This window comes from Piliocolobus tephrosceles, chromosome 1 (assembly GCF_002776525.5).
Source record: "Piliocolobus tephrosceles isolate RC106 chromosome 1, ASM277652v3, whole genome shotgun sequence".
NCBI classification, from domain to species: domain Eukaryota; kingdom Metazoa; phylum Chordata; class Mammalia; order Primates; family Cercopithecidae; genus Piliocolobus; species Piliocolobus tephrosceles.
The window spans coordinates 179,449,071-179,464,660 of NC_045434.1; the positions used below are offsets into that span (position 1 = coordinate 179,449,071).

General features: G+C 53.7%; 1 protein-coding gene across 1 annotated transcript in view; it reads left to right on the forward strand.

Moving 5' to 3' along the window:
* SLC2A1 (solute carrier family 2 member 1) overlaps positions 1 to 15,141 on the forward strand; it is a 33,721-nt gene extending 18,580 nt beyond the window's left edge. Inside the window, exons 3-10 of the mRNA XM_023221346.3 lie at positions 10,063 to 10,223; positions 10,403 to 10,643; positions 11,243 to 11,405; positions 11,498 to 11,685; positions 11,966 to 12,070; positions 12,247 to 12,348; positions 13,478 to 13,681; positions 14,056 to 15,141. Coding sequence (XP_023077114.1) covers positions 10,063 to 10,223; positions 10,403 to 10,643; positions 11,243 to 11,405; positions 11,498 to 11,685; positions 11,966 to 12,070; positions 12,247 to 12,348; positions 13,478 to 13,681; positions 14,056 to 14,256 — 1,365 coding nt within the window. The 3' untranslated portion in view covers positions 14,257 to 15,141. The remainder of the gene's footprint in view (positions 1 to 10,062; positions 10,224 to 10,402; positions 10,644 to 11,242; positions 11,406 to 11,497; positions 11,686 to 11,965; positions 12,071 to 12,246; positions 12,349 to 13,477; positions 13,682 to 14,055) is intronic.
* The last annotated feature ends 449 nt before the right edge of the window (positions 15,142 to 15,590 follow it).

Here is a 15,590-nt window from a genome sequence, read left to right on the forward strand (position 1 = left end):
GGCAGCTAGGAAGCATGGACTTCAGGATGAAGACAATAGGAACCTCTGCCCAGGGCAGACGTGATCAGACTTGCATTGTACGGAAATGACTCAGGCCTCTGGTATGGAGGGGTAGACCTAAGAATGTGAGACTAGAGATGGGAAACCATCAAGAAAGTTGCCGTTGCACTAGTGACATAAAAGCAAACCCTCAGAGGAAGAATGGACAGGATTTGGTCATCAATTCCGTGCGAGGGCAACAGAGAAGGGTTTAAAAATGGTTTCTAGGTATCTGGTGATGTGTGGTTTGAAGAAGGAGTGGCTTGAAGAAGGAGCAGGTGTGCCAGGAGCTGAGAGGTGGCCGTGGGATGTGCAGGAATGGAGAAGTGGGTGACACAGCTGGAGATGTGCAGGAGGCACCTGCATGTGTGGGTCTGTTTCTTAGACCCAGGCTGGAGAAAAGTTGAGAGTTAGTCACTGGTATCCACACAGTGGAGGAAGATCTTCTAGGGAGACTGTGGAATAAAAAGAGAAATGAAGATTAAGGCAGGCATGGTGGCTCACGCTGTAATCCCAGCACTTTGGGAGGCTGAGGTTGGTGGATCGCTTGAGCCCAGGAGTTCAAGACCAGCCTGAGCAACACATCAAGACCTCATCTCAATTTTATAATTAAATCAATAAAAATTAAAAGTAAAAAGATCAAGGCCCCAGAGAACAACCCATTGCTAGAAAAGGACCCTAAGTAGAAGAACAAGAGCTGGTATCTCTAAAACCAGGAGAGGAGGAGAGGATACCCTCCAAACACAGAGGGAGAATGTAAGCTGTCGAAGGGCCAGGGTATTTGTCTGATTTGTCCACGGCCATGTCCTTAGTGCCTAGAAAGGTGCCTGTCACAGTAATAGACACTGGTGGATAGTGAGTGGATGAACGGAGTGGAGGAGTGCCATCAGGTACCCCAGGGGTTGAACTGGGCAAGCCTCTCCACATTGCTGAATGCAGAAGAGGCGATGGTGGCCATGTGGCCATTTGGGCTGACTGGGTGGCACAGCACGGGTAGAAGCCTCACTACGATTGGGTGAAGAGTGAGAGGCAGATGAGAAAGGGTGGAGACAGCACTTCCAAAAGAGTTGGTGGGAAAGGGAGAAAAGAGTTGAGGTTTGGAATGATGGTATGGCTAGGAATTTAGGTATGTATTTATGTATGTATGTATGTATGCATTTTAATGAAGGTCATTTTAAAACATGTTGGAAGGAATCAGCAGAGGAGAGGGTGAAGATAAGGAAGTGAGGGCGGAGGTCTTCCAGGAGGGAGGTGGTGTCAGAGCAGAAGGGAGGGGCTTCCTTTGGCCAGGAGGGACTGAGGTACTGTTTTTTTTTTTTTTGAGATGGAGTCTTGCTCTGTTGCCCAGACCGGAGTGCAGTGGCATGATCTTGGCTCACTGCAACCTCCGCTTCCTGGGTTCAAGTGATTCTCCTGGCTCAGCCTCCTGAGTAGCTGGGCTACTGGTACAGGTGCGTACCACCATGCCCAGCTAATTTTTGTGTTTCTAGTGGAGATGGGGTTTCACCACGTTGGTGAGGCTGTCTCAAACTCCTGACCTCAGGTGATCCACCTGTCTTGGCCTCCCAAAGTGCTGAGATTACAGGTGTGAGCCACCATGACCAGCCAGGGACTGAGAGACTTCCAAAGATGTAGACAAATCTGAGATGGACTTCTGTGATCCTCGGGGCCTCCTGTCTAATCAGAAATAAGCGAGAGGTTATAACTGTCATGGAATATAGGCAGAACCTCTGACCAGGGCATCACAGGGCTGGTCAGCAGCTCAGAGGGCCCAGGTGAGGCTGTAAACTGCATTCATAGGACCATGTATGGACACCTGTCCAAAGGTCACTTCAGGAACCAGCCCCAGCAGACCAAAACTGGAGATGTGAGTGGCCAGAACCGAGAACGCTGAAATCTAGCGGTGTTTCTTGGACAAGTACCCAGGCACTCGGTCTGTTGACTTTTGCACTTTACAAACACTTCTCACAAGGCTGGCTGCAGTTTTTCCAGCCCAGAGACAGATTAGAAGTGATACATGTAACATGTGAAGAGAGGATAGAAGGACCCAAGGGGAAGAAATGAAAGTGAGGCTCAGAACCCACGTGTAGTAATAGGGCAGAGCGACTCCTGTGCCCAGGTAGGGCTGAAGGCCTGCCCTAGGGCGGCACAGATTCCATCCGGCCAACCCTTTCATTCAGCCAGGACTTCCTGAGCATCCACGCTGTGCCAGGTGCTGTCCTAGACAGTGAGGAGGGAGAAGTATAGCTGTGAACACAGCAGGCACAGGCTGGCCCTCAGGGAGCTGCCTGAGACACAGTCCGAGCCAGGCCCTGTCTCCACAGCAGTGGGAGAGACCCCTTGGAGAAAGCCAGAGTGTCACTAACAGAGGGCTTCAAGGTGCTGTGAGAGCAAACAGGCGGCAACTAATGCTGGGGCTGGGGAGACAGGGGAGATTTTTAAAAAAGGGCCTCACGGAGGACTTGGCAGCTATGCTTGACCTTGAAGGGTGAGTTGACCCCATAGGGCAGGAAGGGCAGGTGTCTGGGCAGTGGGAGTGGCTTCTGCAGAGGTGCAGGGATGTGAAATGTTCTGCTGATGAGGAATCGCTAACTGCCTGCACTGGGCACACCAACTTCCCTTGTCTGTTTAGAAGAACCTGTCTTAGGAAACAGCATTGGGTTGGCCATGGTTTGCCTACTCTTGAAAAGAGACTTTGCCCCATGAATGGTGAGGATGCCAGAAGCTTGTTCTCTTCCATAAAACAGGCCCCAAAGGGCTTCCTCCTGGAAGTGGTCAATTAATCCTACTTTCTTACATGTTTACAAAGCACCTCCCCATAAATTACTGCCTCACAGCAACTCTACAAGGCAGGCGGGGCTGACATTATCTTCCCCTCTTCTAAATGAGGGAACTGAAGCCAGACGAGGTATCTGGAGAGTGAGGGGCTAAGCTAGAGGTGGGCTCCAGGCCTCGCGCTTCCCCAGCCCTGCGCACTGGCCCTGCCCTGCTGTGAGTGATGACAGGAAATTCCTGCCATGCATCCCCTCCTGGAGGAGGAGGACAGAGGTGGAAGAGGTGAGCCCAGCCACAGGGGGAGCAGCTAAATGAACAGAGAATCCTGACCATCATACTGGGCTCATATGAGCACTGCCTTTCCCCTCCCCAAATGACTGAGCTGCCAGTAGAAATAACCGAGTGCCAGTAGACTAACAGCCACTGAGAAACTATGAAGTCCTGGCCCAAGGGACAGTGTCAGGCATGTCTGAGAATAAGGCATCCTCAGAATCCAGAGAGTTTGGTCCAGAAAAGGCCTCATTGTTTGACAAACAACACTCCTTGTTTGACAAAGGAGGAACCTGGTCTGTAGAGGAGGTGAGGTCTGCCCAAGATGACCCAGCTTGGTGAGTGAAAGAGCTGGAGGCAACACCCGCCTCCCAACCCAAGCCCTGTGTGCCGTCAGGCTGAGCTGGGCTTCGCGTTCCAGGCAGCCTCTCCTTCTCTCTCCTATATCCAAAGAGTTCTGGTCCCCTCTCCCCTTCACCCATCACCACTACCATAAACCCTTACTGCTTACTTAAGGCTTGTTATACATTGTTACAGATTGTTATACAATCCAGGCATTGTTATACATACTCTAGAAATAGTAATTCAGTTGTTCCTCAAAATAACCCCATTAGGCAGACACCATAATTTTCCCTGCTTTATAAGAAACTGGGGCACAGAGATGTTAAGCAATGAAAGCAAGGACACACAGCTAATAAGTGGCAAAGCTGTGATGTAACTCCAGGGAGTCTGGCCCTAGTCTGTGCCCTTGACCATTGTGGAATATGGGCACCTAAACACCCTTTCACTCACCTACAAGTGCCACCCAGCTGGCCGTATGTGCTCTCACTTCGGAGCTGGGTCAAGCTCAGTCATGTACCAGCGTCTCAAGTTTCCCACACACAGTTGCACAATCTCTTACACCATCACATCCTGTCATATCACATCACCCCTCAAGCCCTTCAGTTACATTCATGGCTTGCTGGTCATTTAGTGTCAACTCTCCACCTCCAGCGCCGTGCTGGGCACCAGTGACACGGATGCATCAGACCATCTCCATGCTGAGGTTTACTGCAGAGGGAGCACACGGTACCTTACAGTTAGCCGTCTAAAGGCAATGATGGAAATGTGAACAAGCACAGTGGAAGCAGGGAAGGGAGAGGGAGAGGGTGCTTCGCCCTTAGAGCCGGGTTTCTCAGCCTGGCACTGTGATGTTTCTGCTGGTGTTGTAGAGGCCTGTCCCGTGCGTTGGAGGATGTTTATCAGCATCCTTGGCTTCTACCCTCTGGATGCCAGTAGCCAGTGTGACAACCAAAAATGTCTCTGGGCATTGGCAGATGTCCTATGGGGTGCCAAAGCCGCCTCTGTTTGAGAACCAGTTGCAGTGGAGAGGGAGGGGTGGTTCTCAGGAGGAAGGCTTTCCAGAGGAGTATCTGTGCATGCCCTGAAAGGTGATTAGGCCCAAGCAAAGATGTGAGGTGTCGTATGAGGGAGTCACCGCGTGTGCCTCGTGAGTCATAGTTGGGGTAGAGGAGTCACTTTATTGCAAGAGCTTAGAAGGGCTTTGGGTATGGCTGCCGCGGTGGGATGATTTCTCTGTCTGCCGGCAGGCCTGGCCTTGGTTTGGAGGCTAGCCATGTCAGGGCTCTTCCAGGGAAGCAGCCTGGGTGGTCCCGCCCTCTGCAGGGGGGTTGGGGCTCAGCTGTAGCCCCAACCTGGGCCTCTTCCCCCAGGCCCCAAGATGAGGCCCCAGGGGACCCAGTGGGGAGGGTTATCTGTCCAGCCCCACCTGGAACATCTGGCTCCAATCTCCCAGCTGACCCTGGGGTGTGGCTGAGAGTTGCTGTGGAGATGAAGGCCCTGGGCTGAGAGCTTGGGGGAGGGGCAATGCGGGGCCAGCCCCAGCTGGAAGACAGGCAGGCAGGGAACAGGGGTGAAGGCCAGGCTGAGAGGCTAAGCCGGAGAAGCTGGCCCTTTCCTCCTTGTAACCGGCGCTGAGAGCTTGGCTGGCAGTTCCCCACAATAGCATCCAGTAGAGCACAGGGAGGGTTGAGATGGAGCTTCAACTTGGCCCAGGGATCCCTGCTGGGGATGACCTAGCCAACCTAGTCCTCCTGGGGTAGAGGAATGTCTAGCAGGAAGGATGGTGAGACCAGCCAGAGGTTCCAAAACACATACCCCTCCTGGCAGTGGTCTAGAGTCCTAGATCAAGGGTTGGCAGGAGGGCCACATCCAGCCAGCAGCCTGTTTTTGTACACCCCATGAGCTAACAATGGTTTTTACATTTTTACAAGGTTGAGAAAAAAAGAACAATGAGTGACAGAGGCCATATGTGGCTCACAGACCCTGCCTAATGGATTCTAGCTAGCCTTTTACATAAAATGTTTGCCAGTCCGGCTCTGGAGCACTTTGACTTGCATGCTCCCTACTTACAGGGAACTCACCACCTGTAAGGTGGGCAGCCTCATACCCCGAAGTCTATAAAGCTCTTCCTTCCCCGAGGCTGGAGTCTGGCCCTGGCACCTCTGCCCTCTGGGGCTACAGACCTGCTGGGTTCCTCTGCCAGGAGCAGCTGAGCAGGGCCTGGAGACTAGCTTTACTCCCCGAGGCAGGCCCCTAGTTCCTTCAGGTTCCTCCTTACTCTTACATTCTTAGGGTAATGATTTCCAGCAATTTCATAATGGAAAACCTTGTCCCTAAGGCTCCTCTGAAGGTGGTGACTTCTCTTCTTGAGAGAGCAACAGTGACAACAGTAACAGCTTACCCACGTGCCAGGCAGTGTTCGCCGCCTCATGCTGCTCTACAAAGGGGAAGTGAGAAGTTCCCTGGTAGACAGGCAGACATGTGGTCTCACCCACAGTTGCCTAGACTGGCAGGAGGTGGTATGGGGATTCCCAGGGTGTCCTTAGGCTTGTGCAGGCCTCCCCCTCACCCCAGGAAAGCCACTGGGTGAGGAATAGCTTCGTGTACCAGAAGCCATCCGGTCCAAAGGATCTCAGCTGCCCAGAGTCCACCTGCTTCTCTAGGGTGGTCTCCAGGGTGGGTGTCCTCTAGGCTCAGTGAGGCACCTGGACAGAGATCTTTAGTAGCCCCTCAGCTCTCGGCTGGCCGACGCCATGGCAGTCCCCCTGGGAACTTACCAGAACCACTCCTCCCTCCTCAACACGCTTGCCAACACCCAGACCCCACAGCTGGGTGAAGAGACCGGGCTGGGAAGGGAGCAGAGAAGCGGGTGAATGGCCGAGCCTGGCACATTTGGTGTGCGGGACACCGACTGCATTCTGAGGGGTGGTTCGCTGTGGGAAATGAGGTCTGACTTTGGTGGATAGGAAGAGTCAGGAGCAGAATCCAGATGAGACCCAGGGCAGGCTGCCTGGGTAGAGAAGTAGGACAGACGCGGAGGCAGAATCGAGAGGACCTGGTGATTGGTGGATGTGGGGTGGTGGCAGCATCAAGTGTCTAACTCCTAAGCTTGGGATGGGCATGTGAGGTGGGAGCGTTCAGAACAGGCACGTGCCAGGTCTCACCTCACACATGACCCAGGGCTGCGGAGGCTGCTGGGATCCCATGGGATTGGGCCTGTGGGATCCTGTCAGGGCATAAGTAGACTCTTCTTTCCTGAGGTGCGCCCAGACACTTCTAGGGAGGATGTGACCCCAGAGCTTTTCCCTATGTAGGGTTCTTCTCATTCTCCAGCATCCCCTGCCTCTCCTGGGCCAAGAGTCAGCATGGAACCCCATATGAATCCCCAAGGAGGAGAGGGCACAGAGCACCGGAACCAGCAGTAGGAATGGAAAACCAGGCATGGCTTCTTCCCAGATATCTCAGGCACCCAGAGGCAGAAACCCAATCCCCAGCCTCCCATGGCCAGGAAGTGCTGCTGTGGGCTGGAGAGGATGAGTCTAGGCCAAGGTTAACATGCAGAGAGCTGGCTGCTCACCCTTCCTCCAACCCATAAAGTGGTCTGAGTAACAGAGCAGCTAGGCAGTGTCCAGGAGCCAGCCCTGGACAAGGTTGGGTCCCTCTGACTGTGTGACCACTGGCAGGAGACGTAACTCAGGGTGGAGCTCTGGTCACACCTCACTTATACACCTCTCTTATCAGTTGCCCCAACATCTCAACAGATCTTCAAGCTTATTTAGGTAGTTTCAGGCCTTACTTAGCACCTATTTACTCTTTCTTTGTATACAATTCAAACAAATTCCATTTGCTGACTTCTTGGCAAATTTCATAAGGGGTGTGTAGAGTTGTACAAGACAAGCCTCTGAACCACAGAGGAGTGGGGGAATACCTTAGAACTACGGAATGCAGAAATTTAGCCATCAGGAGCCAGTCTGCACAGGGGCAAACACCTCTCTTTGCCCCTGCAGAGAGCCCCAAGGGCAGACACCATTGCCCTGCAGCCCTGCTTGTAGGTCTGGTTGCTCAGGAGAGCAAAGTGAAACCTCGTCAAATTTTCACCCCATAAAGGGTCAGGAAAGGTTGGACCGTCAAAAGGGCAAGTGCCATTTATCTGGACAGTTCCCATATCCACCCTCATCCAGAACAGCCTGTTCTTGGTGGAGCCTGATAAACGGGGCATTACCGTTCCCGACCAGTCCTCCTCTGGGGTTAGTTTCGTCCATAGAAGAACACTTTGTGTTTTGTTGCTCTGTTTTTTTCTCAATATCTACCTTCTCTCTGCCCCCAGCGGAATCAAGGGGTTCTAAGAGGAGAGCCAAACATCTTTAGTTCATCAATTCCTCCATTTACTCACCAGGTATCCCTGGCATTGGCTCTGGGACAGACCATGGTGTGAATCAAGTGTCTTCCTCAGGGAAGACAAACTCCTGGAGTCAGGGAAACCTGGATCTCGAAAGGTTTCAGCAGTAAGGCCAGGGGTACCTTCCAGGCAGGAGTGGTAGCATCTCAAAGGCATAGAGGAGTGGGAAATGGTATATAGCGCAAAGGTGTGGTAGGTAGGGAGATTGGATTGATACCAGGCAAGAGCCCCGATTTTGAGTTACGGGTTGAAGGCTTGGGGAGACTCTGTTAGTGGTCTGCACAGCCTTCAGGCCACCAGTGTGCAGTGGGGTGATTTTAGGGATGATGACACCAAGCACTGGAGAGCGCTGTGTCGCTGATTCCCTGCAGCACTGTGAAGCAGCTACTGCTAATGTCTGCACTTTAGAAATGGGGCCATGGAAACTCAAAGATGAAATAACTTGCTCATGGTCACACTGGAAATAAGGGGTGGAGCTAGTACCTGAATTTCGTTGTGTCCAGATTCAGAGTTCAGGTTTCTGTTCACTGCCCTGCCTGGTGTCCCTGGAATGGACAAGCAGATCCTTAGGGCTTGCCTCTGCCCTACCAACTGTCCTCGCCCGTTGGAGCCTGGCCTCCATCAGATGCCTCCAGACTTGGGACAGGTTGTGACAGGGCAGGGAAAGAGATGACTAGAGGCTGAGGACCCACAGCAATGGGAAGGAAGGCACCAGGAGGCAGGCCCGGCATATTCGGTGGGCATTTCTGGGACTGCAGGCCCCCGTTTGGCAAGTGTGCCCGCCCACACCTTCCTCTTTTGCTAGACCTCGGTGGGTTGGAAGGGATAGGGAGGACCAACAGCAGTGACGGAGGCTGCATACCGCTGTGTGTGTATGAGCTTGCACACACATGGAGGGGTGTTGGGATGGGTTGGGTTCAAATGGAATTGAGTTTGGTAGGGGATGAGGGGCCTGTGAGTTTGTGACTGGCTGAAGCAAGAATATTCAGATTCTATGAGCATGGTTATGTGTGTGTGATGATATACGTGCACAAGAAGCCGTTTCTGGGTAACTAGGCCTGCACTCTGCTATACGTGTGGCTGGGTGGGTGTGGCCAGTCCTGTGGCACTGAGAATGTGGTGAGTGTACTCAGGCAGTACACATCCCTGGGAGCTGGCCAGGGTGGGGGCAGGGCTGGTAGGCAGGTCTGTCCTAGGACAGGCGTTTCCAGTTCCTGGAACTGCTTCCTTGTGTGGAGCCTTTCCCCATACCTCCTAGCTGGGCCCTTGGGAGAGGGGAGGAGGCCATGCGTGGGTCCTTCAAGGGGGTGCTCGCAGGCCAGACACAAGGGAGCTAGGCCTGGGGAACAGAAACCCACAGTGTGAGTCTTTCAAGCACATCTGAAGGGTGACATGTGTGAGTTTGTCACACCAGGCCCTCAGTGCGGTCCGGGAGTCTGTACTTCCTGGATGGCGGAACCTGTCTGTCAAGCCCTGCTTCCTCCCCAGCAAGGGGTTGGGGAGAGGGCCCGGTGGCAGGAGATGGGCCCTTGGGGCTTTGAGACATGGTGAGGATAAAAGGGGCAAGTAGGAAGGCCCTTTTCCTTCTGTACCTCTTTTTTTTTTTTTTTTTTTGGAGACAAAGAGTCTCACTCTGTCACCCAGGCTGGAGTGCAGTGGTGCAGTCTTGGCTCACCATAACCTCCATGTCTTGGGTTCAAGCGATCTCCTGCCTCACCCTCCCGCATAGCTGGGATTACATGCTTGCACCACCACGTCCAGCTAATTTTTTTTTACTTTTAGCAGAGACAGGGTTTCACCATGTTGGTCAGGCTGATCTCAAATTCCTGACCTCCCGTGATCTGCTTGCCTTGATCTCCCAAAGCGCTGGGATTACAGGCGTGAGCCACCACACCTGGCCTTGTACCTCTCTGTTCTATGCCTGAACTTCCACCATTGGTCACTTGCCGTCATCCCAGCAAGTCACACTGAGCCTGTGAAGCCACAGGGCACTGGAAACCACACGTTAGGGGAAGCGGGAGACTTGGCAGGGCTCTCAGATGGACTCCAACCCCTTGTTTCTTGCCTGGGGAAAATGAGGCCCACAAAAATAGAGGGACTTGGCTCAAGAACATGGAGTGAATCTGTGGCAGAGCCAGGCCCCGGCCCTCTCTTAGGGAGGGGTGCAAGGGGAAAGGAAAAGGAAGACTGGGTCCTGGCCCGGGGCTTGCCCACCCAGGCTGCATCTCTCCCTGCAGGTGATTGAGGAGTTCTACAACCAGACATGGATCCACCGCTATGGGGAGCGCATCCTGCCCACCACGCTCACCACACTCTGGTCCCTCTCGGTGGCCATCTTCTCTGTTGGGGGCATGATTGGCTCCTTCTCTGTGGGCCTTTTCGTTAACCGCTTTGGCCGGTAAGTAGGAGAGGTCCTGGCACTGCCCTTGGAGGGCCCATGCCCTCCTGCCCAGGGAGTCCCCGATGGGGTGGGAGGTGGGGGAGACTTCCCTGTCTGTTCTAGGGTATTACCTATGACCCAGCCCCTGGGAGCCCAAGGAATGTGGGCACCGGCCTGACCTGTGACCCCATCCCCAGGCGGAATTCAATGCTGATGATGAACCTGCTGGCCTTTGTGTCTGCCGTGCTCATGGGTTTCTCGAAACTGGGCAAGTCCTTTGAGATGCTGATCCTGGGCCGCTTCATCATCGGTGTGTACTGCGGCCTGACCACAGGCTTCGTGCCCATGTATGTGGGTGAGGTGTCACCCACAGCCCTTCGTGGGGCCCTGGGCACCCTGCATCAGCTGGGCATTGTCGTTGGCATCCTCATCGCCCAGGTAAGCTGGGGCAGGATCTACCTGCCTGGCACAGCCCCTGCCCACAGCTTCAGTGGCTCTTAGATCTGTGCCCAGAAGGGCAGTGTCTCTTCCACCCAGCCCCCACAGCCCTGCAGAGGACAGCTATGGTACACAGGTCCAGAGAACACAGCACCATGGCCTCCCAGTTGAGAGCAAGATGACTTGACTCTTCTCAATCCCTTTCTTCTCACTCTAGGCTGCCAAACACAGGGCCCGCCTTCCCCCAGCATGCCTTAGGCCATTATGCGCAGTGCACCCTCTCTCCAGGAGGCTTCCCCTTCCCTGTCCCCAAAACCCTCCTGTGGCAGAGTAGCAGCCCCCATTCTCTGTGCTGGACACATCTGTGGCCTTGGCATTTGTCCTCCCAGCAACACTGTGGGGTAGGTCCTCCTTTCCCCACGTGACCGATGAGGAAACTGAGGGTTCAGAGAGGTTGAGCCTCATGCTAGTGGCAGAGCCTCTAGAACTGGGGCTCTTCTGTGAAGCTGCAGCTGACACAAAGTAGGGAAGGCCACTCTGGCAGGACGGGGTGGGAAGGGGGCGTCAGGGCAGAGGCTCACGGCCCCTGCTTCCCCCAGGTGTTTGGCCTGGACTCCATCATGGGCAACGAGGACCTGTGGCCCCTGCTGCTGAGCATCATCTTCGTCCCGGCTCTGCTGCAGTGCATCGTGCTGCCCTTCTGCCCCGAGAGCCCCCGCTTCCTGCTCATCAACCGCAACGAGGAGAACCGGGCCAAGAGTGGTACGGGCCGGGCCCTGCCCTCCTCCCCACTCCCTGAGCCCTGGCCTTCTTCCCACTCTGAGCCACCCCCACCTTCCCTCCGGTCCCTCCAGTACTGAAGAAGCTGCGCGGGACGGCTGACGTGACCCATGACCTGCAGGAGATGAAGGAAGAGAGTCGGCAGATGATGCGGGAGAAGAAGGTCACCATCCTGGAGCTGTTCCGCTCCCCCGCCTACCGCCAGCCCATCCTCATTGCTGTGGTGCTGCAGCTGTCCCAGCAGCTGTCGGGCATCAATGCTGTGAGTGCCCCCACCCACCCTTCCTGTGCCCCAACCAAGCCCTCTGGTCAAGTGTGCACGGTGAACAAGCCCCAAACTTGAAATAACAGATACGCCTCTGCCAAAGGAGAAGCTTCCCTTTAGAACCCAAGCCCGTAAGGTCACTGCAGTGCAGTGTCCTTCTGCCTGAGTATTTGTCCCCTTCATCCTTTACTCATCCTGGGTCCCACATCCACTGCTACAGAGGCAGGGGAGGGCCACAATGTCCAGGTAGGCCCCAACAGTTTCTCTTGTCTGGCAGGTCTTCTATTACTCCACGAGCATCTTTGAGAAGGCAGGGGTGCAGCAGCCTGTGTACGCCACCATTGGCTCCGGCATCGTCAACACGGCCTTCACTGTTGTGTCGGTGAGTCTTCGCTTACTGGCTCCCCCAGCCAAGCCCCAGGGAGGAGGCGGTGCCATCTTCCCTGCTGGTCTTTGCAGTGCCCTGTGACCTTCCCGACTGTTGAGGCGAGGCCTCTGGGTGGGTGGGTTCAGAGGGGCACCAGGCAGGGGTGGCACTGACACTGTCTCTGCCCACAGCTGTTTGTGGTGGAGCGAGCAGGCCGGCGGACCCTGCACCTCATAGGCCTGGCTGGCATGGCAGGTTGTGCCATACTCATGACCATCGCGCTGGCACTGCTGGTGAGTTGCCAGGTTCTGGAGGGTGAGGGATGTGGGGGAGTTCGCCTGGGCTTCAGATCCCAAAATGCCTGTCTCAGCCCCAGGCTGGCAGGCCAGGTGGTGACTGCGCTCTCCCTGGCTGTGGGTCCGACCTTCTGGCTCCTGAAGTTGTCTCCTTCCAAACCACACACATCCTCTCTTGAACTTGCTCCTCCCTGCTTGATGGATTCTCAGCACAGCACCTCTGGTCCCAGACCCCAAACTCTCACCTCCTTAAGGAATTACTTTGCCTCATATTAACCCTTTCCAATCTTCACCTGTAGCCTCAATTCATCTTCACAGCAACCCTGGGAAGTACTGCTCTCCTCCCCACAGAGGTGCAGAAACACGTCTTGCCTCATTCAGTTCACACGACTGGAGGTGTAGTTCAGTTCTTCCCATTTTATGGGGGAGAAAGCCTAATTCCCAGTGAGGTTAGTAACTTGTCAGATAAAGGATGACGCCAAGAATCAACCTCAGCCCCAAGCCTGTGACTGTGACCGCTGTGCCAACCCTGTGCCTGGCACTCACACACAGGCAGTCGTTTATTCAGCCTCTGGGCAAGGAAAGCACCGTGACCATCATTTTACAGCTCAACCTGGGCTTGGAAAGTTTGGTGGTTGCCGAAAGGCCAGACAGGCAGCAAGTGGAAAGACCGTAACTTTTCTACCCTGGCCTCCTCAAGAATGGTTATATGCAGAACCATATGCTTAGTGCTTACTCTGTGCCATCCTGAGCTGGGCACCTCACAAACCTTAGAACCTGAATCCACCCCACCCCCAGGAATGTTCTTCTGCATCCTGCCACAGGCAGACTGCACTGCAGGCACAGCCAGGGGACCACGGGGCCTCTTAGCACCGTCCACATGCATACCACATTACCACTCCCAGGGGGTGGGCTCGCACTTGGAACAAACCCGCAGGACTTAAGTCATTTTGTTCAGATGAGGAAATGTAGGCCCAACGCTGGATACACAACAAATCCAGGACCAGCCCCAGGCTTCCTGCCTTCTAGCATGGCTCTGCTCTGGGCTGCCTCTGTAGCTTCTGTTTCCCCTGAGGATCCATCACAACCCAGTCTAACTTTTCCCCTTCTTCGTCATCCTCAACAGGAGCAACTACCCTGGATGTCCTATCTGAGCATCGTAGCCATCTTTGGCTTTGTGGCCTTCTTTGAAGTGGGTCCTGGCCCCATTCCATGGTTCATCGTGGCTGAACTCTTCAGCCAGGGTCCACGTCCAGCTGCCATTGCTGTTGCAGGCTTCTCCAACTGGACCTCAAATTTCATTGTGGGCATGTGCTTCCAGTATGTGGAGGTGAGAACCCCCACTGTCTCTATACTCACCATTTCTCGCCTGCACACATGACCCCACCGTGCTGTGCAAAGTGCTGGCCCAGCATTCTCATTAGGAATCATGCTGAGGAGGAAACCGAGGGTAGAAAGTCCAGGTCACATGACCAAGAATGCTGACCTCAACTCCAGGGTTCTCCCCTTAGCCTTGAGTGGTGCTCCTGGAGCCTATTACACGCTAGATGCAAGTGTGATCTCATTCAATTATGATAGCCTTCCTGGGGAGGTGGATGTTCCCTTTTTCAGCTCAAAGGCCCAAAGGTAAAGTGACTTATCCAAAGTCCTACAGCCAGGATGTAGGGTCATGACTCCAACCAAGCGTGTCTGTATGTCTTTCAGCAACTGTGTGGTCCCTACGTCTTCATCATCTTCACTGTGCTCCTGGTTCTGTTCTTCATCTTCACCTACTTCAAAGTTCCCGAGACTAAAGGCCGGACCTTCGATGAGATTGCTTCCGGCTTCCGGCAGGGGGGAGCCAGCCAAAGTGACAAGACACCCGAGGAGCTGTTCCATCCCCTGGGGGCTGATTCCCAAGTGTGAGGTGCCCCAGACCACCAGCCCGGCCTGCTCCCAGCAGCCCTAAGGATCTCTCAGGAGCACAGGCAGCTGGATGAGACTTCCAAACTGACAGATGTCAGCCGAGCCGGGCCTGGGGCTCCTTTCTCCAGCCAGCAATGATGTCCAGAAGAATATTCAGGACTTAACAGCTCCAGGATTTTAACGAAAGCAGGACTGTTGCTCAAATCTATTCAGACAAGCAACAGGTTTTATAATTTTTTTATTACTGATTTTGTTATTTTTATATCAGCCTGAGTCTCCTCTACCCACATCCCAGGCTTCACCCTGAATGGCTCAGTGCCTGAGGGTGGGGACTAAGCCCTGTCCAGACACTTGCCTTCTTCACCAAGCTAATCCGTAGGGCCGGACCTATGTCCTAAGGACACACTAATCGAACTATGAACTACAAGGCTTCTATCCCAGGAGGTGGCTATGGTCACCCCTTCTGCTGGCCTGGATCTCCCCACTCTAGGGGTCAGGCTCCATTAGGATTTGCCCATTCCCATCTCTTCCTGCCCAACCACTCAAATTAATCTTTCCTTACCTGAGACCAGTTGGGAGCACTGGAGTGCAGGGAGGAGAGGGGAAGGGCCAGTCTGGGCTGCCGGGTTCTAGTCTCCTTTGCACTGAGGGCTACACTGTCACCATGAGAAGAGGGCCTGTGGGAGCCTGCAAACTCACTGCTCAAGAAGACACAGAGACTCCTGCCCTGTTGTGTATAGATGCAAGATATTTATATATATTTTTTGGTTGTCAATATTAAATACAGACACTAAGTTATAGTATATCTGGACAAGCCAACTTGTAAATACACCACCTCACTCCTGTTACTTACCTAAACAGATATAAATGGCTGGTTTTTAGAAACATGGTTTTGAAATGCTTGTGGATTGAGGGTAGGGAGGTTTGGATGGAGTGAGACAAAAGTAAGTGGGGTTGCAACCACTTCAGCGGCTTAGACTTTGACTCAGGATCCAGTCCCTTATGCGCACCTCTCATCAGTGTCCTCTATTGCTCAAAAATCTGTTTGATCCCTGTGACCCAGAGAATATATACATTCTTTATCTTGACATTCAAGGCATTTCTATCACATAATATTTGATAGTTGGTGTTCAAAAAGACAGCAGTTTTGTGCCAACCATGATGCTTAGGCTTGAAATGCATTATTTTGAATGTGAAGTAAATACTGTACCTTTATTTGACAGGCTCAAAGAGGTTATGTGCCTGAAGTCGTACAGTGAATAAGCTAAAACCCCTGCTTTTAACAATGGTACTATACAACCCCTACTCCATTAACTCCACCCCCCTCCCGCCCC